Raw genomic sequence first — 14513 nt, forward strand, 5'->3', positions numbered from 1 at the left:
TCCAAAGCCATATGGATATTACACTTGCTGTCAGGGCGAGTAAATAAGGCATGGGGTAAATCTGAAAAATTACACAAATGCAAGTAAAAAGGTGTAGGCTACCTAATGTCCTATCATGTCATAAGACAGATCGTTAGTAGCGTGTGTGAGCACCCATTGCATCAATTAAAGCCAAAATACGTCTCCTCATGGGAGTCGTCAGTCGGCGGATGACGTCATCAGGAATTCTGTCCCACTCGTCAAATAAAGCCTGTTCGAGCTGTTGCCTGTTTTGTAGGGGAGGGACGCGTTGTCTCAGACGTCGATCAAGGTGATCCCACAGATGCTCTAAGGGATTCATGTCTGGCGATCGTGCTGGCCAAGGCAGTACGTTGACATCAACGGTGTCCAGATGATTTAGTACAACTCTGGCGGTATGAGGTCGTGCATTGTCCTGCTGCAAAAGGATTATTCAACTTATTTTTCCATAGAAAAAACTGCATTTAAAAGTTATACGTTTCTTTTGCCCGGTAGTTTAGTTTTCTTCGGACACTCCAGTTTCGGGCACTCATAAACTGACGGTCATCCTGCATATTTATATCCTGGATGAAAACTTCTTCCATGACCACGGCGTTGAACATCAGACAGATTAATACGTATATATGTATTGAAGAACTTTGTTTGTTCATTGGATGTAAAATATATTGTCATCCACCTCACACTGGCATTTCAAGTTTTAGCTGAAACATTGACATTGTGTAATTTTTGATTTGCTGCATGCGCCGCACTTGTTTACGTGCTATCAACTTCACCAAATTAAGCCTATAGGAGCTTACGTTTTTACCGGCGTTTATTTGTCTGTATGTCAGCATCATGATGAAAAAAAAATTAAACACAGACTTAGATGAAATTTCGTGCACAGATATATGGATGTTTGTCTTGTACCTTTCTTTGGTGGAAGTATCACCATTTTTGGCTTTCTACCCAGATCTCCCGATTTCGAAACGGACACCGATTTGGCCAGTATTACATGTTTTGCTTTCATTTAAGTGAACAGTTTATTCTAACCAAAGTGAACAGCTCATTCTAACCAATTTAACTAAATTAACTAACAATTTAACTAACTTAAAATTGCTGTATATATACGCAAAATCAGTCGTTTGATCGCGATTTGGCTCTTCGTTGAATATTTGGATCTTCGTTCCGCGATTGTTGCTAGACTCTTAAATGATTGTTTGGCTCCTGCGTACATGTATATTGATTGTTGTTTGGTTCTTCGTTGATTGTTATTTCGTTCGTATTTTATCGTTGTTCGACTCTTGGTGGATTGCTGTATGTCCTTTGATTCACTGTTTTGTGATTTGTTGCTTGTTGTTCGATTTATTTAGTTGCATGATTATTGTTACAGTATTGCCGGAAAGGTGCCGCCACCAACCGTACACGTGACGAGGCTTGTTCGCCAGATTCCGGCGAATACAACCTGTATTTCTTGGACACCTTTTTCAATTGTAACTTGCCAGATCTTGTCCACTGTAACTGCGATTACAAGTACCGATGTGAGGTGAGTGAAATGAAAAGCAGTCGTCACTTAAATAATTAACATCCTGATTCATACATGTATATACAATCAGCCTAGTATACATATTTTCCCACGATGCATGCATAAAACTGGCTTCCGTCGTAAGGGAATAATTCTTGTTAATGGTGTTACGCAACACTTAAATAACGTAAATTCAACTCACATACATACGCGCGATCCCGCGAAAGACTCACCAATTTCATTACTACAAATAAATAAATAATACGAATAATAAATAAGTACGAGTCAAAGGTTTTGGTCTTATATGTGCATTTAAAATATTTATTTATTTATTAGATTGGTGTTTTACGTCGTACTCAAGATTATTTCCCTTATATACGACAGTGACATGTAAACTATGTGAAAAACTAATTATATTGCACTTTGTGTAAAAATGTCGAATATTTTCAGGGTAGACTGATCACGTGTCTACAAGTGGAAATGTATCATTTTTTGTTGGAAGTCTTCCGCGATTTATTCTTCTGTTTCTTGCTGTATTGTAAGCGTCCATCTAATGACAGCGACGCCGGGTCGCTCCCGAAGCCATTTGCCCGAATTTCACTTTTCTGGTATTATGCAGTTTTTCTGTGTTCACGAATTCCCTATAGGTAGTAATAATATTGCAAATGGTATATACAACATATATTGAATTCCGATAGGACTTGAAATGGTGAGAGGCCCTTCCTGCACTGCATAGTCCTTTTCATTCTGTTGTGTACATCAATGAACGCAGGTAAATAACCCAACACGTCTGCATAGGTCAATCTAAAAAGAATATTATCTTCTTAATTGGCAGGGTGTCCAGACAGCCGAAGGGTTGGGATTCAAATGTGTGGCGCTAGAAGACGCTCAGTCGGCAGAGGTCGGAGCTGACCAAATGGAGGGCTCTCAAATGATGCATTTAGGCGACAATTAAACATTAATAAACGTCAAACATTAGTTGTGCTGCGAAGTACAGATAATGTCTGAAATGACAAATGTGCTTTATGTTTGCACTGAATAAAACTGCATACCGATGAGTTGATTTCAATAGTTCGTTCTTTTTCGTCAAACTGCTCTTTCTTTCCATACTTTTCATTCTTAAGACGAGGTCCGACGAGTACTGAAATACCATGATTTAATATTAAACTGTACAACTGATAGAGGGAGAGGGAAGGGCTTGGCTAGCGAAATCACAGCCCCTGAAGGCCACAGTTCAGCCGACTAGGGCTATATACGGACCCAGTCAGCGCAGTCCACACTTCTAGCCACTGATGTAGTCACAGCTGACTGACTGGTTCATCAAGTCGAGTTGCTCAAGAATTGTCACTTACACGAGCGCAGTAGGGTTGATGGATAGAGGAAATCGGAGTAAACCGTAGACATATGCCAGGTAGCCGACAGCCTGACAACTCCTGCACGTAAAGGTGCAGTCGCAACAGCGAGAGCTGGATTCATTAACGCATAGTTTTATGAGTGGCGTTGAATGACCACGGACAAGTAATTTAGTATCAAGGCCTCTCTGTCATGGCAGATCAAAACTCGATCACGCAACCGCACAATTCCTCAAATAAAGGTACCTTGTGTACTGCCATAAAAAGACTTACATGCATGTACTGTAAATCTTCAAGCTTTTCAACCACTAAAGCATTTTTTGAGTGGAATTTATGCATGCAATTCTGGTGAAAATGACGCTAAAAACGATTTATTTATGACACCTAAGATGCAAGCTTCTTAAAGCTGCACAAATTATTTCTCTACACCCCATAGTTCACTCAGTGTTTCAAAATACTGGTCGCAGAAGCGATTGAAAAGGTTGAAGTATTACGGTAGTTCAGTTAGACGGGAAAAAGCAGACAGGCAATCTTTAAATAATTCAGTCAATTGTAGTAGTGTATTACTAATAGGTATTTGAGCGATCTGTTTTTTGGAGTAGAAACTATGGGCACGAAACTGTCTTGTCATAGACCAAGAGGATATACAAGCAAATGCAAAACTGTTTTTAAATCACCGGGAAAAAAATGCCAAGAAGATTCAACTTCAATTAACATGGTTTAATCAATAAACTATTAAACGGTCTGTAACATAGTATAAACTTTCCTATCATATATACATTTCAATCCAAACAGGCATCTTCAAGTATCATATGGCAAATGTCCATGGATTAAAATATCCTCCTCACTTGTTCTTATTTTCTCACATATGCGTGGATGCTATTGCTTTGGGGAACAAATTACTCACACGCTCACTTAAAACAAACCAAAACTTTACAAATGTGAAAAAAGGAAGGAAAAGGAAAACAGCAACAACTATAACAAAACAAAAATGCTATCAAATCAACTAGAAATAACAAGCAATATCTCTAAAAATCGTGTCTTGAATAAACGAAATTCCTTACGGGTGCAGGTGCGATGCAAATTACACTTCGTATTTATCCCAAGTGTATGTATTGACATTTACTCCACATATTACGGCGGTCAACATAACACAGATATTTCCACAGTGATGATTATACCATTGAAGAAACATTCATGATATACTGATTAAAATGAATTGTACATCTGTCATTCTGTTATATGTGTCAAAATAACATTAAATCCAGTGTGTGTGATCAATAAGTCAAAGGCCAATTACTTATCGCACTAAATTATAGCTACATTTGAAAATACGAAGGTTGCAACATAATAAATTCTCAATGAACACCACTGGCAGCACCATTTGTTTGTTTACATCAGGCTTTTTTTCGTGGGCGCTTCCCTACCATTTCAGAAAAACAAACATGGTGTAGGTCAGTGGGAAATCTTCCTTATCCTGGCTCTTAACACAGATAAAGATTACAAAACATATGCGAGAAAAAACTTCAATATCAATCAAAAAAGAAGACTTCCACCAAAAATCCTCACAAACACAGGGTGTTTTTTTTTTTTTTTTTTTTTTTGGAGGGAATGCCGCATTACGCCCAGCGAACGTATTTTACAGCAGGCCATGTATTGCTGTAACAGAAACTTGTTATCATTTCCACCGAATGTACGTTGGCCAATGACATCCGCGCTTATATAAAACACTGGTCTTGTACATCCTCTACTGGGATGAGACCTACGCACGTCGTGAGTGTCATTTATGGGATGGGCATGGAACATCTGCTTTACTTTGTCCGTTACCATAGCAAATAACTCACTGCACCAAGTCACGTGGCTGGGAGAAGACGCCTGTGCTGCAATAAAAAAAAAGCTAGTTAGGACAGTCAAAGAACATACAGACTTGCCAAGTCTTCCCCAAACGAGCCATTAAGGATTATGCCGATTATCTACCTTGTAGTTTTAAGAATACACTTCAGCGTACAAGTATACGAGTTTATTTAACAGGTGTGAAACTGAAAGAAGAATTACTTCTAATGGCACATGCACGAGTCAGTGAATTTGTTTTTATTTCAGGGGAACATGCGCCACAACGACGGGGAAATGCTACCCTGAGAAAGTACTTAGTTAAAAAGGAGGAAGTATTCCATGGATAGAATTTATTTCCAGAAAAGAAAAGGGAATTATTCTGCCTTAAAATGAAACAAAATGGAAGAATTTTTTCTTCCTTAAATATAAAAATTGTGTTGATCTTTTTTTTTTAATGTTTAACGCCATGCCGAAGAGTTTTTGTACCGACAGAACGGGCGTGAATGAAACACTACCGATATTTAGCGGGATACGTGTACCACTGGCAAAAACTCCCTCACGTACGTTTCGCATAAAATAATACACACCTTTAATTGGAAGTCACAGGTTCAGCTTGTAACTTCACACTGGAATAAATAAACTAATATTTGATTGAAGTTACAAGTTTGTACTTGTAACTTCTAACCAAAGGTCTCTAATTTGGTGGTAGGCGAGTGCGTGTCATCTACGTGATCTCTTAACTATATAGTCGCAAACTTCACTTTCCCTTCTCTTAGACCTCTTACATGTAGAACAAGCACACGTCTTTCAAACCACACTATTTCATAAGTTATCAGAGAAAGCTCCTCAGGCCAAGTATTATTTAGATCACAAACAAAAAACAAGCCCACTGCAGATGTTTTAGTTTCGCCAGCATTACCTGGTCAGTAATGGCGGTGTTTCCTCGCGTTGGGTCGACTCTTGCCGTTTCTGGTACTGGATGGCCTGTAGTTGGTGTTGTAAGGGCAGTACTTCAGGGTATGTGCTCTTGGGCCAGATGCTCCGCACACAGGGCAGGTATAACGCTGGAGTATCGGGCACGACACGAGGCCTAGCTGGTCCTTAAGAGTGTGGGTTCCGTACACTGAGAGATTCTCGCCATTGTTTTTGCAGAAAACGCACACGGTGCTCCTATACATTTTTAGGTTGTTGGCATTACCCTTGTTGACTCTCTGATCATCGTTCACCGCTGAATTACCCTGCACAAGAGTGTAATTTCTGCGCAATCTGTACTGATACTCATCGTATGCCGTTAGGTCCGTCTCGATGCCGTTCGCGCTGAAATCGTTCACTTCGCTTCGGTCGAACCCTCGTCCCATGAGTTCTTTGGTCCCAGCTTCGTCGCATGGATCCGTCAGGCTCAAACCGCGAGTCAAGGTTGACAACTCTTCATCCAAGTTCGTGCTCCACGTGTAAAGCGGTGGTGACACGGTAGATCTCGTGTTGTGGTTGATGATACCCACATTGCCATTGCCGGACGAAGACGATAAAATGTCGCTCATTTTGTCAACTTGAACACCGAGGCCCATCCAGGAATTTGGTCGACTGCTTGCTGAGTTTCCAACTGGAAAATTCATATTATCCATGCTGCGTTCGTAAAAAGGTATTAACAGGTTGCGATATCTGCGCATGTTCTAATGGAAGTACCAATCCATGGCTGTTGTTTTTAAACTTTGACTCCACCCCACTCTCCTTCCCCTTTAATTGGCCAGCCGACAGCGGTTGATTCATTGAAGATGTCAGTTCGGAGCCGTTAGAGGCGCTGGCTGTCCCCCTCCCTCCCCGATGAGCGACGTTGGATGGGCCGTGTGTACTCACTGGTACAAAAGAAGGTACGGGGAACGGGGACAGAGGGGGTGCGGTGTGATGACAGATTTAAAGAGCGACAATTCGTAGATCACTTCGACTGTCATCACTTTGACTGAAAACAACACTCTTGAAATAACAAACTTCTACTCATTCTCGGTAAAACACTGCCGTGTTTTACGTTTGGTCGGGTGGAAACAGCGTAGGGGGAGTGAAATTACACCGACTTATTGTTCGATAAAAATAGTTTCTAACATCAAATTCAACATTTATATGGCAACTCAGATATAACGACTATGTCCCTTGCATTTTAACGCGCTAGCATGGAATTGTATAACTCTCATATACTGGTCTACTTCATGTACATTTCTTTCTGGTCAAATGGTTTGAGTTATTCGACTGGTTGAACTCCGATGACTGCGCATTGTATCCAGTGGTTCAACGATTAGACTGCCATCATCGGATGTTCAGTCCAAATCAATACGCCCTACTGGTACTCTTATTGATTTGAAATTTTACCAGTATTTTCGCTTACGATATAGCATATTTATATGTAATTGAATGAATACGGACTGATGTGAATGTATTCTGACCTTGCATGACATGAAAACAAACACGCAATTCAAGCAAAACAACTTTATTTGTCTTTAACATATCTTTCAGCTCATTTCCATGTACAACGTATACTTAATCCATGATATACAGAAGTCATTGTTCATGTTAGATAATCCAGCTTAATCAGCTTTGTTCATGACTATAATTCTTCTTCCAAGTAATCCACTTTAGTTTTTCGAAATAAACAGCATGCATATTTACATAGATACACGATAAATTCATATGAGGTTATACCATTCACGAAACAGGTATTTTTATGCTTGTGTGTGTTTTTAATTGATTTAAATATAATTTTGGTCACTGATTGACAACAAGGGATGTATGTCGAACGTATAATCTTATCGTCCACAAGATGACAATTATGTGTAGGTATTTATTAAACGGGCTGGATTTTGGACATAGGCTTATATCTGTGGATGTACATACAATTCGCTCGCTCAGACGAGTGTTTCTTTCTTATCCGATTCAGATTAAGGATTGTACATACCACTGTGAGCAGTTTGTAAACTTCATCAGAGAAAAACAATTTATCTGTATTTACTTGATTGGTGTTTTACGTCGCACTCAAGAATATTTCACTTACTAGTTTGAAGAGAGAAAAACAAGGTATAGGCTTGATCAACTTTACAGCCTTTTTTGTGCATTGCACATGATTGTTTTTGTCCACTCGACTGAAGATTCGAATTAAATATATATTACCAGTGTTCATGAAACTTGATACACTGCCAACGGGGATAAAACGGGCTTCGCTCGTTTGTCCCACAAAGCACAGACACATCTATAGTACAGAGAGTTTTGATAATTGACAGTTATAAACATTGCATTGTTTGTTGTGAGTCAGACCGGGCGCCAGACAGTCGTGTTGTATAGTTCAAACCCGACTAAACTCTCAATCTGTCCCCGGTCACCCCCAACAGGGCTCTGCACCTGCGTGATGCACGCGTTGTGCGAACCGCGAATCAGAGGCAAAGTGTTCTGTGTTACTCGATCATTATGATCGCTCGGTTTAAAATGGTGAATTGAATTTAAATTTATTTAGCTTTTATTTTCATTTTTAGTCTAAAGATCAGTCCGTTGATTAATATGTCGCTTCAACATTCGACCTGACATAAAGGGTCACGTGAAACTATCTTTTCCCCCAAAACACAACGCAAATGAGTCTTTAATAGTTCAATGACATCAGTTATCAGCCAATCAAAATTATGGATATAGCAGATTGAACTAAAAGCAAAACAAGGTGCAGGACATTCAGCAGTATTTATTTGATTGATTGGTGTTTAACGCTGTACTCAAGAATAATTCACTTATACGAGGGCGGTCAGCATGGTGGGGGAATCTAGGGTAAACCCAAAACCATCCGCACTTTGCTGACAGACCTACCCACGTATAACCGGAGAGGAAGCCAGCATGATCTGGACATGAATCCACAGCGACCACATTGGTGAGAAGCTCCGGATCATTGCGTCACGCTGGCACGCTAACCACCTCGGACACGGAGGCACGCCGGCCTTCAACAATATAAAATTATCACCGAAAAAAACAGGGGTATATTTGCATACGCGCTTTCCAATGCTTCCAGAAATCTCGGAGCTGAAATAACACGACGACGTTATCATATGCTGAAAAAAAAAATACACCATACATTGAGTTGAAATGAAAATCGTGACGAATTTGACGAAGTATGACATCTGTTATCAATACAGATTCAGGAAAGTGAGGACAGAAATTTGATCACAAGGCTAACCAAACTACAATTCAAGTTTCACCGTCAGTGGAGATAATGGACTTGTATATCCTGGAGCAATACAGGGTTTCGTGACATTTCGGCACACGACATTTTGGCACACTCTGATAGGGTAACATATATGTTAATGTCTAAATCCATTGTCATCGAAAGAAAGTTGTGTATTAGGGATGGTTGTCCCACTGCTTTTGTTTTCAGCAGTATACATGTATTATGGTGATTAATAACCATCTGTTAAATCATAGACACATTGTCTTTATACAAATTACAGGTCTGCCAGCAATCTGCGGATGGTCGTGGGTTTTCCCCGGGCTCTGCCCGATTTCCTCCCACCATTATTCTGGCCGCCGTTGTAACAAGTGAAATATTCTTGAGTACGGCGTAAAACACCAATCAAATAAATAAATAAATATACAAATTACACAGTAGCAGAATATAAAATAGTTGTTTTCTCTTTAACCATAACTCACGGGATCAAAATGCTTTCAAATTATTGTACAACATTTAAAATGCCTTTGTATCGTCAAATTAAATTGTTTGTATAGAACGCTATGCACAGCACTACTCTGTAATATCAGGAAGGAAGTATAGATCTACACGCAGAGATAATCCTTCACACCACATTACCATGTAAACGAGCAATATGTATATATAATCTCTTGTTTTCTTATGGCTAATCCCTTGTGATACCTTGGCGGTCAATTACACACATCAGAGAAATGCCCTTTTCACATGTTGTTGTATTTGTTTTCTTTGGAACTCATAAGTGTTTTTAAGGAGAGGTCAGGATTGTGCTTTTGTATGCGCACGTATTGTGTAAAACAGCGAGATTACATGCTTCCAATACAAATTCATTATTTATGGCCTCTCACCTGTGCTTGTTAAGGCTTAATTAATGCACGTGGAAGATGTGTAATGCGAAGGCGGGATTTTAGAACGCGCTCGATGTGAAGCAGACAACCTAAACGATTTGCAGATCATTCAGGTGTAATAGGTTGTATAATAAATACATTAAAAATTTAGTCCAAAATAAAAAAAAAAACAGGTGCTCGTAAAAGTAGCCCACTGTTCAAGTCTACATATAACAGTCGTGAAGTCATCGTATTGTAAAATATTAACATTTTCCCCTGTGGACAATTCCCCCTATATACTCACATTTCCCCCTGTGAACAATTTCTCCTAGAGCCACATTTCCTCCTGTAGACAATTCCTCCTACATATACTCACATTTCCCCCTGTGAACAATTCCCCCTACAGCCACATTTTCCTCTGTAGACAGTTTCCCCTACATATACGGCCTACTCACATTTCCTCCTGTGAACAATTTCTCCTACATATACTCACATTTCCCCCTGTGAACAATTCCCCCTACAGCCACATTTTCCTCTGTAGACAGTTTCCCCTACATATACGGCCTACTCACATTTCCTCCTGTGGACAATTCCTCCTACATATACTCACACTTCCCCCTGTGAACAATTCCCCCTACAGCCACATTTTGCCTTTGGACAATTCCCCCTACATATACGGCTTACTCACATTTCCTCCTGTGGACAATTCCTCCTACATATACTCACATTTCCCCCTGTGGACAATTCCCCCTACAGCCACATTTTCTCCTGTGGACAGTTTCCGCTACATATACGGCCTACTCACATTTCCTCCTGTGGACAATTCCTCCTACATATACTCACATTTCCCCCTGTGAACAATTCCCCCTACAGCCACATTTTGCCTTTGGACAATTCCCCCTACATATACGGCCTACTCACATTTCCTCCTGTGGACAATTCCTCCTACATATACGGCTTACTCACATTTCCTCCTGTGGACAATTCCTCCTACATATACTCACATTTCCCCCTGTGGACAATTCCCCCTACAGCCACATTTTCTCCTGTGGACAGTTTCCGCTACATATACGGCCTACTCACATTTCCTCCTGTGGACAATTCCTCCTACATATACTCACATTTCCCCCTGTGAACAATTCCCCCTACAGCCACATTTTGTCCTGTGGACAATTCCCCCTACATATACTCACATTTCCCCCTGTGGACAATTCCCCCAATCTTTACTGACATTTTCCCGTGCAGACAATTCCCCCAACTCATACTGATATTTTCCCCTGTGGACAATTCTCTCTACATATACTCACATTCACCCCTGTGGACAATTCCCCCAATCTATACTGACATTTTCCCCCAATTCATACTGATATTTTCCCTTGTGAAAAATTCCCCCTTTGCATACTGACATTTTCCCCTGAATTTGGATAACTCCTTTATGCAGAACCCCCCACCCCCCCTTCGTGAACAATTCCCCCTATATGAGATTCCCGATTCCTAATAACTGGTCACAGGAAACCATAATTTTTTTGTTCGAATATGATAGTTTAATGCAGCTTACCATGATACCATGACTCTTTGAACAATATATAAAGTTCACGGCAGTTAGGTTGAAGAACTTTATACTCGCAACAAGGTGTAAACAGGCTAAATGTCTGATTTCGTGGTTGGGTATTCTACATCAGTAACTGGTATGCAGTAAACTTTTTAATGCAGTGGCCGACAGCATGAAGCGATTCCATGTTGGGTAGACACCGGTATCAGGAAATAAACGCAGAGATGTTTTTGTCGTTTTCCAAAATTACTGCAAGCAGTAACCCAGTGGTTAACTGTTTAAAGTCACTCAAGTTTTTGCCGTTAATCGCGTTTGAGGTGTACCTTTGACAAGGATTCATGGATGTCTTTCGTACTGTCAACGTGCATGGATGTACGTTTCATTATCCAAGGCCTTAAGAGTATATCCGTATGCACGAGTAACAATGCATGTGACTTTCTCAAAATTGTACTCAATTCATAGGGTAGGGGAAGTAAATCTGTCAAGTACGCCACGCAGGCAAGCAAGGCGGACTTGTGTTAGTGCCGTTAAACTTTGTATGTATCGAGCTTTACTGTAAATAACCCGAGACTATGTAACACTCGCTACTAAACATATAATACCACAGAGTTGGACTTCACTATAAATGTGCGATACCATTATGTATTTGGACGATTTGAACAACTTTCTTGGGAGATTTGTCTGGACAATTTCGCTGTTGGAAGTTATGGCCAAAGCCCAACAGTCTACAGTGGGAAAATGTCTCACTTAGGCCATATATTGTCTCCGATCCGATCACAAGTAGGCTCTATATGCGGGCTGAACTCGAATCGATAATATTTATCTAGAAGTCGATAGAACATTAACATTCCTCAAGTGTTCCGCAGCGAGCAAGCATGTATGATTTAGATAAAGTATACCCCAGCAAATGCAAAAGGATAGATACGTCGACCCCCCCCCCCATCCCCCCCCCCCCCAAAAAAACAAGAAAAAAACCAACGTAGAAGTCGCCTGTTTCACGTTTCAATATTTCGCCAAAATTTTATTTGACATTTTCGGGATACGTAAAAAGTATCAACGTTTGTCGAACTATTGAAACGTCAAATATGCAACTTTTCAGTTCTTGAGGAGTACCTATATGCTTTTGAAATATGCTAAGCATATTGATAGATGAACACGTGTTTACACACTGGTAATATGAACTACGCTATGCAGTTGAACTTCGCGTGCAAGGTAGCTTACCGGATTAGTTTTTTTTTTTTTTTTTTTTGAAACCAACACCAGTTCCTGGATTGTTTTTTCTTCTATGAAGGATCAAAGTCTCAAAGCCTTATGACTGTACAGACAATTTATCACTGGTCCATACACTACTGTAAACGTTCACACATGCGATGGGTTTAAATTAAACGGATCAACGACAGGTGTTTGTTAGTACACTGGGGTTAAACAGTGGGAGGCGAATCAGGATCTCCTGTTTTACGACCACAAGGTCCGTTCCCCTGACCATTAGTCCTGCTGCAAAACCGTTTACTGACCGGTCAGTAAGCTGTGTAACGGCTTGACCAGACCTTCACTGTTTAAGGGGCAAGAGTAAGGTGTCACCCCCTATATACATGTATGTCACCCCCTATATAGATGTATATAGCTGTCATACTTACCACGGCCATGCACGCACATCAAACTACACCGGGTACTCCAACCTAATTATCTAATTTTACCGCGAGGAAATACACTGCACTGTATCTTCACATATAACACCTGGAATTACGAGACGGACTACGTCTGTGTTAATCCCAGGTAACACCGAGCGTCAATCGTCAAGTTACACTATATATAGGGAAAGAAGAATAAAAAGATAGCATATTTATATATATATATATATACTTTCAAAATCATGAAATCATTGCAAATCTTAACTGAAGGAAAGGTGACCCCAGTGTACATGTAAATATAATGTCACATTTGACAGAGAGCAAAAAATGAAAATTTTTCATTTAACTCTTCATTCGAATGATAGGCCTACATCATTATACACATGTGTTCACACATTACAATGGATGTAGAGATTATGGTTTGTGTAAACCACATACACACGGGATCGAAAGCTGATGCTGGTCGAGGTATACAGTGAGTTAGATTCCAGCTATAGGTCAGCAGGTGTTCAGCTGTGATGAGACCAGCTATATAGGGCGCAATTAAAGCGCATGCGTAGGTCACTTAAAATGTCATTATAGTATAAAGCATTAAAAGTAGCTGGTTGGTGCCTGACCGTGAAATTCTCTTAGCAGATGTCGCAATTCTTTCCCTGTCTAGGCATGGATTTTTGCTCGACCATCGTCACTCTACCACTCTCGATTGGCGACGCACTTTCTGTATGGCACACATGTAGGTTTACCGTGTATTTGTGGTACGAACCGGGTACATATGGCCTACTCCGCTATAGCGATCGGGTATAACAGAAACTAAAACCTCTGTTTGATGTGATTTCAGGTCGTTTTGTCTGGCTCAGATAACTCGCATCTATACCAAATTCGTAAATACTCTGATAGACCATATTCATGGCTGCTCAACCTTATGACGTATCAAAATATGTTTCAACGTACTAGTCAGTGTACTCGGACTAATCTTGCACCTGTATGGCTCATATGAAATGATAGAATGTCAAAAACATGACCAACCAACCAAACCACTATGTAATCGACAGACAGACAGACAGACAGACAAGCAGACAGATCGAATGACTTATAAAGCTGCATGCTTGCCACAGATCGGGTGCACACTCTGCAGTTATGTAACACCAAGAAGTCCGTGTATGATATTTGACTGAGCGAAAACGTACACTGCAAATATTAACTACACAACATACGTTTATGACAACATATGCATTAATGTGCCAAAGCCTTGCCGTTTTGTTTGAAAGCAGACGGCTTACCTACCCACAAACACATGTATATGGTGGGACTATACACGCATACGTTTTTGTTAGAACATGGCTGGCATCCTTTTTTGTAACATTGACGTTTTCATTAAATCATGTCCATGTTTTTATTTCAAAAACATTGATGTTTTGTAGAAAAATATGACATGTCTACCAGAGTGGTCAAATAGCTGTTTTTATTTTAACCTGTATACGCCTATCCGTTTATGCTGTGTTTATATTGACTCCAATACATGTAGACACGTTTGAAGGCCTGCACTATAATCGCGTGGATCGAATGTAGTT

At 40.2% G+C, this 14513-nt stretch overlaps 1 protein-coding gene across 1 annotated transcript; it reads right to left on the reverse strand.

The window, feature by feature from the left end:
* Positions 1-5627: 5627 nt before the first annotated feature.
* LOC135467141 (uncharacterized) lies at positions 5628-6329 on the reverse strand. The gene has a single exon (XM_064744904.1). It carries the CDS (start codon positions 6327-6329, stop codon positions 5628-5630), a length of 702 nt encoding a protein of 233 aa, XP_064600974.1.
* Between the last annotated feature and the right edge of the window lie 8184 nt (positions 6330-14513).

This window comes from Liolophura sinensis, chromosome 6 (assembly GCF_032854445.1).
Source record: "Liolophura sinensis isolate JHLJ2023 chromosome 6, CUHK_Ljap_v2, whole genome shotgun sequence".
NCBI lineage: Eukaryota > Metazoa > Mollusca > Polyplacophora > Chitonida > Chitonidae > Liolophura > Liolophura sinensis.